The 14,613-nt window shown below is 37.3% G+C and overlaps 1 protein-coding gene across 7 annotated transcripts in view; it reads left to right on the top strand.

Annotated features, from left to right (window-relative positions):
- NAB1 (NGFI-A binding protein 1) overlaps positions 1 to 14,613 on the top strand; it is a 59,697-nt gene that overhangs the window by 12,012 nt on the left and 33,072 nt on the right. For all 7 annotated transcript variants that reach the window (XM_078146925.1, XM_020993582.2, XM_078146924.1 and 4 more), the window contains exon 2: positions 8,659 to 9,493. In XM_078146925.1, the coding sequence (XP_078003051.1) occupies positions 8,675 to 9,493 (819 nt within the window). In that variant the 5' untranslated portion in view covers positions 8,659 to 8,674. The remainder of the gene's footprint in view (positions 1 to 8,658; positions 9,494 to 14,613) is intronic.

The raw sequence follows: 14,613 nt of genomic DNA, 5'->3' as shown, positions 1-14,613 counted from the left end.
TCTCAAACAGAACTCATTATCTTTTCCCCCAAACCCTTCTCTCTTCTGAGCACTCATATCACTGTTGTGGGCATCACCATCCTCTCTGTGACCCCAGGCTTGCAATCTTAGTTTCATCCTCAACTCTGCACTAGAACTCATCTCTTTTATCCAATCTGTGGACAGGTTGTTTTGTTTCTACCTTCACAGCATCGCCTTTATATATCTCTTTATAAGTCTCTTCTCTTACGAATCCACCATCTTAGTACAGGCCTCCATCTCTTGTATCCAGTCTGTTGACGGGTTGTATTATTTCTATTTTAACATATCTGTTTCTATGTCTCCCCCCTCACAAATCCATCATCTTTATGCAGGCCCTTATCACCTTATGCCTGAGTTATTGCAATAGCCTGCTACAAGTCTTTCCCCACTCCAGTCTATCCTCCACTCTACTGCCAAAGTGATTTTCCTAAATCTCAAGTCTGACTATGTCATTCTCCACTAAATAAATGCTCCCTGTTCCCTCCAGAAACAAATATAAAATCCTTTACTTGGCACTTAAAACCCTTCATAACCAGGCCCTCTTCCTCCCATTCTAATTTTCTTATACTGGTACTTCTACTCATGGGCCTAGAGTCAGGAAGACCTGAGTTCAAACTTGTCCTAAAACAATTCTTAGCTGTGTGACCCTGAGCAAGTTACTTAACCTCTACTTGCCTCAGCTTCCTCATCTGTAAAATGGGGATAATAATAACACCTACTTCCTAGGGTTGTCATAAGAATAACAATTGTAAAGTGCTTAGCACAGTATGTGGCACATACGTCCATCTATATATGTCTATGTATGCACAAATATATGTGTGAATATATATGTGTATGTATATGTATATTATATACATACACACTCTCTCTCTCTCTCTCTCTCTCTCTCTCTCTCTCTCTCTCTCTCTCTCTCTCTCTCTCTCTCCAATGAAGCTATGCAGATCTCCTTGCTATTTCTTACACACAGTGTTCCATCACTGAATTCAATGCCTTTTCACTGGCTGCCCCTCCATGCCTGAAATGCTCTCCCTCCTCATTTTGACTGCTTTCAAGACTCAGCTCAAATTCTGCCTTCTGCAGATCTTTCCTAGTCTCTGTCACTGCTAGTTCTTTCCTTCTGAGGTTTCCTTTCATCTGCACTACATTTTTCTTGTATGTTATCTAGTTAATTTCATGTTAGTCTTTCAATAAGAATGGTAGCTCCCTGAGAGTAGCTGGTCTTTATCTCCCCTGCACTTATAGTGTTTGATGCATAATAACTAGTGCTTAATAATTGCTTGTTGACTGACTGAGTGATTGACTGCCAGGTACTGTGCTAGGTGCTGGGGATGCGTATACAAAATTGAAAAAAAAATCCCTGCTCTGAAAATCTTTACAATCTAATAATGAAGTTCAGATTTTTGTAGCCCCTTATAGAAAAGCTGCCCTGTGAGATAGATAGTGCTAGTGTCATCCCTTTTTTAATAGATAAAGTTAACAGTCTTAAAGAGATGCTCATTCATGTCTTCCTCATCCAATTCTGATGCTCTTTCTGGTACTCTATACTAGCTTTCAGGACCAGCATTGATGAGTAGATAGCATACAAAGTGCATTCTCACTGAAGTTCACATTGGCTGAGCAAGTTCATGGTTCTCTCAGTCAGGGCCAGAGGGAGGACCTTGGTATTGTGTTGCTACATAATCATCAGTGGGACCTGTCTGGTCTCTTCCCCAAAATCTTTGGTCAGACAGGAATTTGGCAGGTAGACCATAGGCTCAATCTGGCAAGAAGAGGTCAGGTTCTTAGAAGTCAACTAAGGCAGGGAAGAAGAGTGTGTCAATTGTTTATTTATTGGTGGATGGGAAGGGTCAGATCCAGGAATTTTTAGGAATCCCTAGCTGATTAGTTGACACCAGAAGTAAGCTAATCTTGGCAAGCGATGGGGTACCTTCTGCCCTCTTTTATATTACCTGAAGATATTGGTGTACTTTGCTCTGCAGATAATGTTATATATTACTTGAAGATACAGGTGTACTTTGGCCCACGGGCGTTATTTGCAACTGAAAGGAGTTAGATGACTGCTAGTGAAATGAGTGGGATGTATTAAACATATATATGTAAAATATGTGACACATGATATATAGCATATATATTAGCAAATTCTGGAAGAGATCATTTAAATTGTCCTTGTGTCTTTGGGTAAAGTTAGAACAAAAAGTTCAGAATAAATTTTCTAAAAAGCTTAAAATTTACTGAAAAGTTCTAGATTATTCCTTTTATATATTAGATATTTCTTGTGAATTGTATGTTTAATGTCTGATGACCTTTGGTCAGCTGCTCTTCAAACAAGTTTTTGTGACATTCCTGCCTCACGCCAAGCACTATGTTAAGTACCTGGGACACAAAGAAAAGCAAAAACTTTGTCCCCTAGCCCCAAGAAGCTTGTATTCTAATAGTATTTTGACTAATATTGGTATTGTCAAAGTCTGTAAATGGTGGTTTTGATGTTTAAGTCATCTCCTGCTTTTGGTTGGCATTCAGACCTTTCAGAATGTAGATATTTCTTTCAATTTTTTTCCTCTCCTAAGTTTTAGTAGTGTAAGATATTATAGAATTAAGGTTTTTTACTTCCTAAAGTTTCTCAACTGCCAGTCCATGGACAGTTTTCAGTGATCCATAAAAGTGTTTTTTAATTAAACATTTTATTGAAAACTTAACACTGAACATCAATGCAGCCAACTAAATTAATTTAATAATTGTTTGTCAACTTACTTGTAATACATAAAATATCATAACAATTTTTTCAGTCACTCTGTCCATTAGGAATCTTTGTTCATTTTTTCCTCTTGCATGGTTATAGTGCATATTCCATCCTTCTGGTTCTGCCTGTTATTTTATTTTTGCTTTGGATTATTTAATATAAATCTTTTTTAAAAAGAAGTCTCCTCTAATTCTTAGCCTTAATTTCATTGTAGTATTCTTTTACATTAATGAATTATACTGTTAGACATTTAGGTTGTTTCCAGTTTTTTGCACATAAGACTGCCATGTAAGTTTTTGAAAAAATAATATTTTCAGGTTATATTCCCAGCAATGGAATTTTTGGGTCAAAGGGTATGATTATTTTTGTAACTTTTACTGAATAATGCCAGATTACTTTACAGAAAGATTTTGCAAATTTTAAATTCTATGGGCAATATGTACTTGTGTCTGCACAACCTTGTTAGTTAGGTTTCATTGTTTTTGATTATTTTTGCCAGTTTCATGGGTTTTTAATCTCATTTTTGCTATAAAGATTTTTTCAGAGTATGTAGTCCATAAAACTTTGACTGCCAAATGTCTTTATTGTTTCAATCATATACATTTAAATAACTAACTCTTTCTTCTCCCTGTATTCTGCTCTTCTTAACCTGGATTTCTCTTCCCTGGCTCTGGGCATTAGGTGGGCAGAGTTAGAAAATTAGTTATGTTAGTGGTCTGTTGTGCAGTTTTGGGTTGCGAAATTTCATTGTAGTATTTAAGTCCTTAGCATTTTGTCTAGAGATGTTGAAAGAAAATTTTAATGTTTTTTTTTTCTGTTAAATATAGGAGTCACAAATCATAGCATTTTTGATCAACACAAGCCCCTTGGGTTTATCTAGTTTAGTTCAGTAGAATGTAAACTTGAAAGCAGGAAATATTTTTAATTTTTGCCTTAATATCCCCAATATGTGGAACTGTTCTTTGTATATAGTTGATGCTTAATAAGTGTTTGTTGACTTGACTTGCCTCTTATTTTACAGATGGTAGGAAATAAAATGCAGAGATCAGGATCGTATTTCTATTCCAACTCAGCCATTCACCAATTCTTATCTCAATACTGTTAAGGGTAACTAATTTTGACTGAAGTTTGGCATAATGCCAAAATTTATCAAGATCTGGGGAATGTTCCTGCCATTCTATTAAGCAGCTCCTTTGAAAAGTTACCAGTGGCCTTTTCTCTGTCCTTCTATTCCTAGACCATTCTGCAACTTTTGACCTTGGCCACCACATCTTGAGACTCCTATTTTTTTCTTTAACTGGTTCTGGACAACTGATCTTTTGTCTTTCTGCCCCCTAATTAAATGCTTCTCTAGCCTCCACCGCCTGCTCTGTTCTCTATACTCTCGTGGCTTTACTTATCACTTCTGTCCAGATGACATCTGGATGTGTGACTCCAGCTCTGACTTACAACCTGTACCACAGGCCACTATTTCCAATTATCTATCTGACATTTCTACTTTAGGTGCCCTACTGTCTTCTCAAATTGAGGGTATTTGAAACAGAAATCTGACTGCATTAAATCTAGCATTCATTTGCATATCATTTACACGTGGTTGATTTAACATGACATGGCAGAGAATTCCTTTCTTCCCATTTCCCTTCCCGTCATGATCTCTGAGGTTCATTTAAACTCTAAACATTCTGACTTCTAAGATTCCTTCCAGCATTTATATTCTAATGGATTTCCTATGTGCTAGGAGTAGCTTAGCTTTAAGGTCAATGATTAATATTAGTTGAATTTGTATGCACTCTAATGCTAGCAGAGTGCTTTACTTATCTGAGAGACGTGAAGCTGGGGTGTGCTGGTAAATGTTTAATAAACAACTCTGGAAAAATGTACGCAGGACACACTTTAAAGTTTAATGATCATTATTAACATTTTCTCTATCACTTTCTTAAGTCTAGACAATTAACAAAACAACAAATCAAGCCCTGATTTGTAGTGTTTGCCTATTTCTTAGATGTAAATGCTTATATAGAAAATTTGACAATTAGCTTGGTGGGAGCTGACTCCAGCACACCCGTGAATGAAAGGAAATGGGGGGAAGAAGGAGAAAGTGGAGAATAGGGAAGGGAAAAGTAGAAGGGAACTTGGAAGTCATCTGGTTATTCTGGTCCACTTTATTCTAGTCCAGTTGCCTCATTTTACAAACAAGGAAACTTAGGATCACACAGTGAGTCAACTAAGGTCACACAACTAAGTGACACAGGACCAGCACTCAAACATCAACTTTCTGTCTTCATGGCCAGGATCCTTGCACTAAAACCATTATGTGTCTTAGATGCCTATGTTTGTCTGTGTATAAGTGTATGTTGGTGTACTTGGGTATGTATGCGTTTATGGAGAGGGCTGTAACACTGTTTCCCTTGGCCTGATGTCAACTTAAAGGGTAGAAGGAAGGAGCAGGACATTAGGCTAGACTTGTCTGTCCACTTCTGTCCTACCTTTTCCCTAGCTCCAGGACTGATCCTGAGATGTCACTGGAGGCCAGACAGGTAGGGCTAAAGGAGAAAGGAGCTTTTGCTAATTCAGAAGGCCTGGGAGGCTGGCATTAACCAATCTCAGTGACCACTCTGGGCTCATGGACCTTGGCAGAGCCATACCTTGTCAGGATGAACTAGCCCCGAGGAAAAGGGAAGGAAAGGAGAACTGGGCTCACTCTTCTAGTCCCTATACCTAAGGACAGAAAAAACCTTCCATGGCTTGGAGCCAGCTTAGCTTCTTTCTCACTATGTGCCTTAGGATAGGTTCTAGTCTTCTCTGTATTTCATTTTCTTGCTCTGTAATAAAGAAAGAATCTGCCCATTCTCTCCCTCCCTCAGTGTCCCTTCCTGGGCCAAATACTGTGAAAAATATATGCTGTCATGTCTTCCTATCCTACCAAACAGGCTCCTTCAGAATCCCTGCCTCTCTAGGGATAGCCAGTGGTGTTAGTGGTGGTTATTAACCAGTCACCAGTGCCTCTTGGAATCCCTCTCCCTTCAGGTCTCATCTCAGATGCCACACAGGCCTTCCTTGACCTCCCTCATTGTTAGTGTTCTTCCCCAAAGTTGAATGTACCTTATAGTTACTCCCCCCTGTACCCATTGTAGATGTCCAGTAGAATGTAAACTCTTTGTGGGCAAGGAGTGTTTTGTTTTTCTCTTCTTACCCCAGCACCTAACACAGCTCCTTGCATGTGGTGGCTTTCTAAACAGTTGTTGGATGGCTCTTACTGCATCAAAGACCCTCATAATGTGATCATACCTCTCTGACATAAACCCTATATCCAGCCAGTCTTATATTCTCATTATCCACAAAACAAGTATGCTTAGCCTTGATTCCAGGTCTGTAGTAATACTGTCTACTCATAAAATCTGGCCTCAGGCACTAACTGGGTGACCCTGGGCAAATCACTTAACCACCCGCTGCCTCAGTTTCCTCATCTGTAAAATGGAGATAATAATTAGCACCCAACTCTCAGGGTTTTATGAGAATTGTATGAGATAATAATCATAAAGCATATAGCACAGTGCCTGGCACATAAGTAAACACTATATAAATGCTAGTTATTTTTATTTGGAATACAATTCACTTTATTTCCCTGGGTTTCATTTTTCCCACTTATAAAATAAGGGGATTAGACTAGTTGGGCCTCTGAGCTCCTTCCCAGTTCCAGATCTCACGATCATAAGTTTGATTTGTGGTTCTATCTGAGGAGTCACTGACTGAAAAATAAAAAATAGTGGTCATATTTTCTACAGCATTTAATGGAATTCAGTGAATTTGGCATGTGCCTAGATAGATGAATGTCTTAGGAGGGGGAAAAAATGGCTTACTCCATGTAAAAATTGCCATCTGGACATATCTGCCATAACATATTCGTCAGGAAAAAAATAATCTGCTTATCTGTTCTCATGGGTAGTGTGCATCACTTTATGTGATAGTGTTGAGGGAGGTCTGCAGATCCCAGAAGCACTGGTTGAGTGATTTTTGAAGGCAGCTTTTTAAAAAATTAAATTTTAAAATAATATAAAATTTTATTTTCAGGTTTGCATTCTCTCCCTTCTACTTTCTCCTAACCCTGTCACCCCTAACATTTAGAAAGCAAGAAAAACAAAATTCTCTACAGACATGTCTAGTCAAGCAAAACAAATTCCCACGTTGGTCATGTCAAATATAGAGTCCATCACCTTTCTTTCTGGGATTTGGGTAGCATATTTCATTAAGAGTTCTTTGGAATTTGTGGTTGGTCTTTGTATAGGTGGGAATATCTAAGTTTTTCGAAGTTGTTTGTCTTTACAGTATTTTGTATGCACGAGTCTCTTGACTTCACTTTGCATTAATTTATACAGATTTTCCCCAGGCTTCTATAATCCCCTTCATCATTTTTTTTTTTGAAGCACAAGGGTATTCCATCTCATGCATATATCATAACTTACTCAACCATTCCCCAAATAATAGGCACCCCCTTAGTTTCTAATTCTTTGCCACCACAAAAAAGAGCTACTGTAAATATTTGTGTACATATGAGTCCTTTTTCTCTTCTTTAATCTCTTTGGGCTAGAGACTTAGTAACAATATTGCTGGGTCAAAGGGAATGCAGTTTAATAGCTTTTTGGGCATAGTTTCAAATTGCTTTCCAGAATAGCTGAACCAGTTCACAGTTCTGCCCACAGTGCATTAAGGTATGAGTTTTTACACAACCCCTCCAGCATTTGTCATTTTCCTTTTTTTTGCCAACTTTGCCAATATGATTGGTGTGAGGTTGACCCTCAGAGTTGCTTTAATTTCAGTTTCTTTAATTACTAGTGATTTAGGCCATATTTTTTGTCACCTGGACCGAACCGGCCTGTAACCTGTGGACGGCTGGAGCCAAATGGAGCAGGCTAGAGACAGGAGAGTCAGGAATCAAACGAAAGTTTAATTTCAAAGTGAGGGAAATGGCTTGCAAGGAAGGAGGAAAATTAGACAGACCTGTTGGAGGCCTCCCTAGTGGGGAAACCCATTTTAGTGTGGGCAAATCTCATTACTTATACCAGTGGCTACACAGTGAATTGTAGCCCTGACAATGAAGGGTGACAGCAAAATGTGACAAGTTTGATTCTAGCAGGGCTTAATGACTGAAACTTGTCTGAGCTTGTCTGGTGCTTGCTCAAGCTCAGAGAATATCTGGTGCTGTTTAAAGCAATATAATAATTATGTGAAACAATTCTGGGATTTTGCTGTGGCTGAGATCATCCAGAGAGTGAGCGCAAAGGATTGTTGTTATGCCAAGCTCAGGACACAGCCTACTTGTTGGGCCTTAGCTCTGGAAAACAGAATGTCTCCTAAATAGTATCTTGACATTTCATATGACTATTGATAACTTGGGTTTATTCCTCTGGCTTGCTCATATCCTTTGACCATTTATCGATTGGGGAATGGCTCTTATTATGAAACAGTTCTCTGTATAGCTTAGAAATGATAACCTTATCAAAGAAACTGACTGCAAAGATTTTTTTCCCCGGTTTCTTGTGAAGGCTTTTTAAAAAGGACTTTTTTTTTTTGGTTATGTTGCATTTTTTTGTCAACTTAGTTCAAATTTAATTTTATGTTTTAAAAACTTGAATTTTAAATTTTTATACAATATTTTGGTACCAAGGCTATAAAAACATAATGATGTCTATCACAGAATCTTCTTTCCAAATATAAATTACTCCCTTCTTTGTTAGTACTATAAAACCTTTGATATCTAGTTTGTTGAAGGAATAAAGGGCAGCTTAGATGATGTTTATAAATTACATTGAAACCCTAAAGTGCTATACAAAATGAGTAGTTGTTTTTGAATAATAATGAATAATCTGATGAATTATTCCTCTGCTTTGCTTTTTCAGGTTGGCCTTCTCAGTAATGGCATCAGCTCTACCTAGGACCCTGGGGGAGTTGCAGTTGTACCGAATATTACAAAAAGCCAACCTTCTTTCTTATTTTGATGCCTTTATCCAACAAGGTGGTGATGATGTCCAGCAGCTGTGTGAAGCTGGTGAAGAGGAGTTTTTGGAAATCATGGCCCTAGTGGGCATGGCTAGCAAGCCCCTTCATGTCAGAAGGTTACAGAAGGCTTTACGGGACTGGGTGACAAATCCTGGCCTTTTTAATCAGCCTCTGACTTCCTTGCCTGTCAGTAGCATCCCCATTTATAAATTACCAGAAGGTTCGCCTACATGGTTGGGAATGTCCTGTAGTTCTTATGAAAGGAGCAGCAATGCTCGGGAACCTCATTTGAAGATTCCAAAATGTGCTGCTACCACATGCGTGCAGAGCCTGGGGCCAGGTAAGTCAGACGTTGTGGGGACCTTAGCGCTGCAGAGTGCCGGCGACTCCAGACTTTGGCAAGGTCACCACACTACAGAAAGTGAGCACAGCCTCTCCCCAGCAGACCTTGGCTCCCCAGCCTCACCAAAGGAGAGCACGGAGACTCTAGATGCAGCTGCTGCTCTGTCCGTGGCTGAGTGTGTGGAACGAATGGTCCCCACTCTTCCCAAAAGTGACTTGAATGAAGTGAAAGAATTGCTGAAAACCAACAAGAAACTGGCTAAAATGATTGGCCACATCTTTGAGATGAATGATGATGATCCACATAAAGAGGAGGAGATTCGGAAATATAGTGCAATATATGGGAGATTTGACTCAAAAAGGAAAGATGGCAAACATCTCACACTTCATGAGGTAAAAACAGAACATAAGTGAATTAGCTGCTTTTCCTTCCTTTTTCCTCTTTTCTACTTTCTTTTCCATATTCAAGAAATGCTACCTTTCCTAGGCTGTAAATTTAGAAGCATTTTAGAGCAAAATATATTTATGACATTTAAAATGCACACTAGAAATGCCCTCAAAGGATAGCTCTTTAAAAGTTTGGGCTTTTAATGATAGGGGCAACTAGTTAGTACCATGGATAGAGTGCAGGCTTAGACTCAGGAAGTTGTTGTTTGGTCATTTTTCAGTCATGTCTGACTCTTCCTGACCTCATTTGGGGTTTTCTTGGCAAAGATACTGGAGCAGTTTGCCATTTCCTTCTCCAGCTCATTTGACAGGTGAGGAAACTGAGGCAAACAGGGTTAAATGACCTACCTAGGGTCACACAGCTAGTAAGTGTCCAAGGCCAGATTTGAACTCAGAAAGATGAGTCTTCCTGACTCCAGCCTCAGACACTACCTTTCCAGGGTTGTTGTAAGGATGAAATGAGATAATAATTGTAAAGCACAACACAGTGCCTGGCACATAGTAAGTGCTATATAAATGTTTCCTATTTTTGTTGATATTAATTATTATCTTTGGGAAAAAGGGCTCACAGAATATAAGAGATGTGTAGTATGTTAAAGTACTTAACATTCATTATTTTTGTATGAACTTAAAGGTGACAGTTCTTGAGGTATAGTGTTAAGTTACTTTTGTAAGAAATCTCAGCTCAAGGGCTCATGAAAACATAAAACTATTGTATTTATAATACAGTTTGTATGTGATTATTTTGGATAGATATAAAATTCTTAATGACTTTTATAACTAACCATTTTTTAAAAAAATTATGGGAAAATAAGCAGAACATAAAGCAGTTTCAGATTGTGCCAATAAAAATTCAGGTTAGATCAGTGTTCCAAGGATTTTAATGACTTTATAAAAAATGGGTTTAGATTGGCTTTGGCATAAAAATTCTTAGCTTTATACCCCTGCATCTCTATGTATCCAAAATTATTCTGATTAAGTACAAAGAGTGCCAGTAAAATTTTTCTGGCTTGCATTTATATGTATTTTTCAGAAGTTAAATTATGCTTCATTCTTTAAAAATAAAAAAAAATACAGGTGATTAAGCCATTTCTCCTTTTAGAAATAAGAAATAAATATGAATTAAACATATATGTGAATTGAATACTCACTACATGTATTTGAATTGGTTTTTAAGTCTGTAACAAAATTTGGTGCCAATTTGGACAATTTGGTAATGATTTAAAGTATAGTATTCTAAACTTTTAAATTTGTCTTAGTGATGGGTTCTGTCAAGTCTCCACACATGCATGTGCCTTTTTCTTGTAATAAGTCCAATTGGCAACACCCATCTCATGGATTTGTGATGGTGTTTTGGATGAACAGTTCTTAGGAACCAGTAGAGAATGGGTTATAGTATAATGGTAAATAACTGTTGTAGATAAATGAACGTATCTGTCCACACTGTGAACTTCTTTACTTGCTGTTGTATGTATTCACAGTCTAGAGATGGGAAAGAGCTCTCAGTGATTCTGGAAAGCATACTTTGTGGTATAATCATATAGTCCTTTCATTCTTTTAAATATTGTATAAAAATCTTCTTAAGAACATATAATTTTAACAAAAGACAACTATATTTTCAGTAAAGTCTAAAGTCTGCCATATTTTTTAGCCCTGTTTAAATCTGTTTTAGAAATGTAAATAGAATACAAAGTCAACACTGAAAGGCCCTATTTTGGGAAATGTTAGAGGGTGTCAGGAGTGGGAATAAATTCATTTTGTGAACCCACTATAACTCTCAGTTTAAAAATTAAGAAAGACAGGAGAGGTGTCTCTTGACTGCTGAAAGGGGGATTTTCCTAAGTGCTTGAATAGATCCTTTGGGAAACTGCTCTCTAAGCAGCTCCTGCCTTTCTCAGGGGCATATAAGGATTTTCACAAGCTACATGACTAAAAGATTTTGTGTATGGGGGAAGTTCTTGACAAAATTTTTTGCAAAGTCCTCTAAATTCAAACTCATAGGGGCAGCTAGGTGGCACAGTGGATAGAGCACTGGCCATGAAGTCAGGAGGACCTGAGTTCAAATTCGGCCTCACACCAAACACTTGAAACTTACTAGCTGTGGGACCCTGGGCAAGTCACTTAACCCCAATTGCCAAAAATAAATAAGTAGATAAATAAATAAATAACTGAATGAATGAATGAATGAATAAGTAAATAAATAAATAGATCCAAGCTCATACTACTGGGTAGTTTTGACTTGAGTTCACGAGTCTCTTTCTGTAATACTGAAGCCATGAAGTTGCTGAGCTATTAATCTACCAATTCTGGCTTAACTTTTATTGCTAGTAAAGTTTCTTCAGCTGTTAATCTTCAGAATTAGGGTATTATGGCATCCTGGGCAAATTACAGGGGGAAAAAAAGGTAATTTACAATTTGTTTAGTACTCCATTTCTTTTTGTCTATGGCAGTGTTTTGGGCCTTATATTTCAAAATAATTAGTTGGATTTTTCCAAAAATTCCAAGAATGTTGGTAGTTTTACCTTTTAAATGAGGAAAATTTGAGTTAGGAATAACTAACTTCCAGATGGATTTCTGAGTGATTTAGAATGCCATTTTTGTCTTTCAGGAGAGAGATATTGCAGGCTGGATGAACATACCCCTATGTTCTCTATACCTATAATTTTTCAGGTCTTGAAGGGTTGGGAAAGCGTTTGCCCCATAAATTTACTCTTGTGTATGTACACAGGAAACTAGATTTTATTGCACATAGGAAACAAAGTAAATAATTATAGAACAAGTCATGATTATAAAAGTATTTTATACTTTATTTTTTAGTAAAGTACTTTTTGCTAAAGGACCAGTGACAGTTTTTAATTCTTTGATTTCATCGATTAGCAGAGACGTATTATTCTGAGTTTTCTGGTGAAGCCAAGGACCGTTTTCAAAGCCTGACAACTTAGAAAAGACATTGGATATTGGATGTACTAACAATTAGTACTGATGATTACTTTACCTTTTTTTTTTGGCCCTCCTCCACGTGATTTCAAGTGATATTCTTAGATCAGGTATTTGATGAAAAGTTGGAAAGGCAAACAAAAAAAGACTTCATTAGTTCAGATCAGCTTTTATTATTCATTTAACAAAGATTTATTGATGTTTGCTATTTGCAAAGCAGTATGAGGTGATAAAATAAATAGTAAGATGTGCTCCCTGCCCTGAAGGAGCTTATAATCTAATAGGAAAGAAAAAATATTAATGTGTAAAATAAATATTAATATAGCTTTCAAATGTTCTAAAGCTTTAGTTCTCATATTTGTGGTTACTATTATTGTCATTTCAAAAGTCAAATTGAGATCTGTCTGTAGGCCATGTGTTGACACGCAGGAGAGATGCATATCAAATGATCATTGATGGTTTAATTCTTAAACATTATGAATTTTACTGCCCATCGTGGAATCTTCTTAGTAGAATCAGTCTCCATGATAATTAATTGCTGATAAAGAAGTTTCATTAGTTCAGCTTAAATATTGCTGAGGAAAGAAAGAAAGAAAGCTGATTTCAAAAATAGTTTAGCTGGACATATGGATGGAATATTGACATTTTGGTCAATAAAGACCAAAAAGAGAATATGATAAAGACCAGTAAAGAAAAGGTAGGAGGGAAATGGGATTGAGTATGGGATAGAAAATTTTGTTTCCTTATTTATAAAAATAAAATTTGAATATTTTGGAAATTAGGAAGAAAGGAATGAGGAACTCATTCATATAGAATTCATTCGTATGGAGAGTATGGGAAAATTCTCTCTGCCAATAGAGTACAGTACCGTCTCTGTAATTTGTAGTCTTAGAGGGTTGTCTAGAGTACTAGTCAGTATAAATTATGTGACTTGACCAGGGTCACACATGCCAGTATGTATGTGTCAGAGGAAAGACTTGAACTCGAGTCTCCTTACATGCCAAAGTCATCTCTATCTGCCATACCACACTGTCTCTACTTGTAGTGATTAACAATCAGAAATTCTGCTTTCAGTGAAGGAAATGTTTGCTTTAAAAGATGTTTATTCATTAAGTGTATTCTAAAATGAGGGCAACTAGGTAGTCCAGAGAATCGAACTCTGGGCCTGAAGTCAGGAAGACTCATCTTCCTGAGTTCAAATCTGGCCTCAGACACTTACTAGCTATGTGACCCTGGGCAAATCACTTTATCCTATTTACCTCAGTTTCCTCATCTGTCAAATGAGAAGACATCTGTCAGAGGAGAAGAAAATGGCAAACCACTGCAGTATCTTTGCCAAGAAAACCCCAAATGGGGTCACAGGGAGTCAGATATGACTGAAAACAATTGAACAACAGCAACAGAATTCTAAATATGTATTTCTGTTGGGATTTATTGCATTAATTTCATTTTGGTGATTTGGGCATGAACATGGGATTCAGATAGTGTGGTGGAAAGCCTACTGCATTGGTATCAGAAGACCTGAGTTCATGTTCCAGTTTGCTACTTAGCGACCTATGTGACCTATGTTAACCTCTCTGGGCCTCAATTTCCTCATCTGTAAAATGAGAAGATTGGTCTACTGGATGGCTTTAGAGCTGGCCTGTCTAGCTGTATATCTATGATAGAAGTTTTGTCTAGATTTTATCTGGAATTCACCCATTAAAAGCCCCCCAGTGCTGTATTCAGAGGACCATCAATAGATCTTTCCTCATGGGTGGTCCTTGCTGACTTTAGAATTCAGTAAAATTTTTTGGTCTTTTGGAGCCTGAATTCAGAGTCAGAGAACCTGTAGCATGTTTTGTTTGTTTGATTTTTGTTGTTGTTTGTTTTGGTTTTGGTTTTTGGCTTTCAGTATGATGATGGAAGCACATTGTTTTTAGTTTACATATGAATTATTTTTCTATGGCTCTATAGCAAACTAATTTCTTCTCAGTTCTTTAAAATTTTAATTGACCAATCAGACTTTGTAATAATTTAGACTTGTGAGCTTGCAGAAAGAATAACTGGATAAAATACAAAAGAGGATACTGGAAAGGTTAGTGGTTAATGCAGTAACCCGGTCAAAGTTAACAACTTATTTAGAAAAT

The sequence above is a fragment of the Phascolarctos cinereus genome, unplaced genomic scaffold (genome assembly GCF_003287225.1).
Source record: "Phascolarctos cinereus isolate Bilbo 61053 unplaced genomic scaffold, phaCin_HiC Scaffold_726;HRSCAF=1367, whole genome shotgun sequence".
Taxonomy (NCBI): Eukaryota; Metazoa; Chordata; class Mammalia; order Diprotodontia; family Phascolarctidae; genus Phascolarctos; species Phascolarctos cinereus.
Note: the sequence above shows the minus strand (reverse complement) of the source record. Positions and strands in the feature narration are given on the sequence as shown.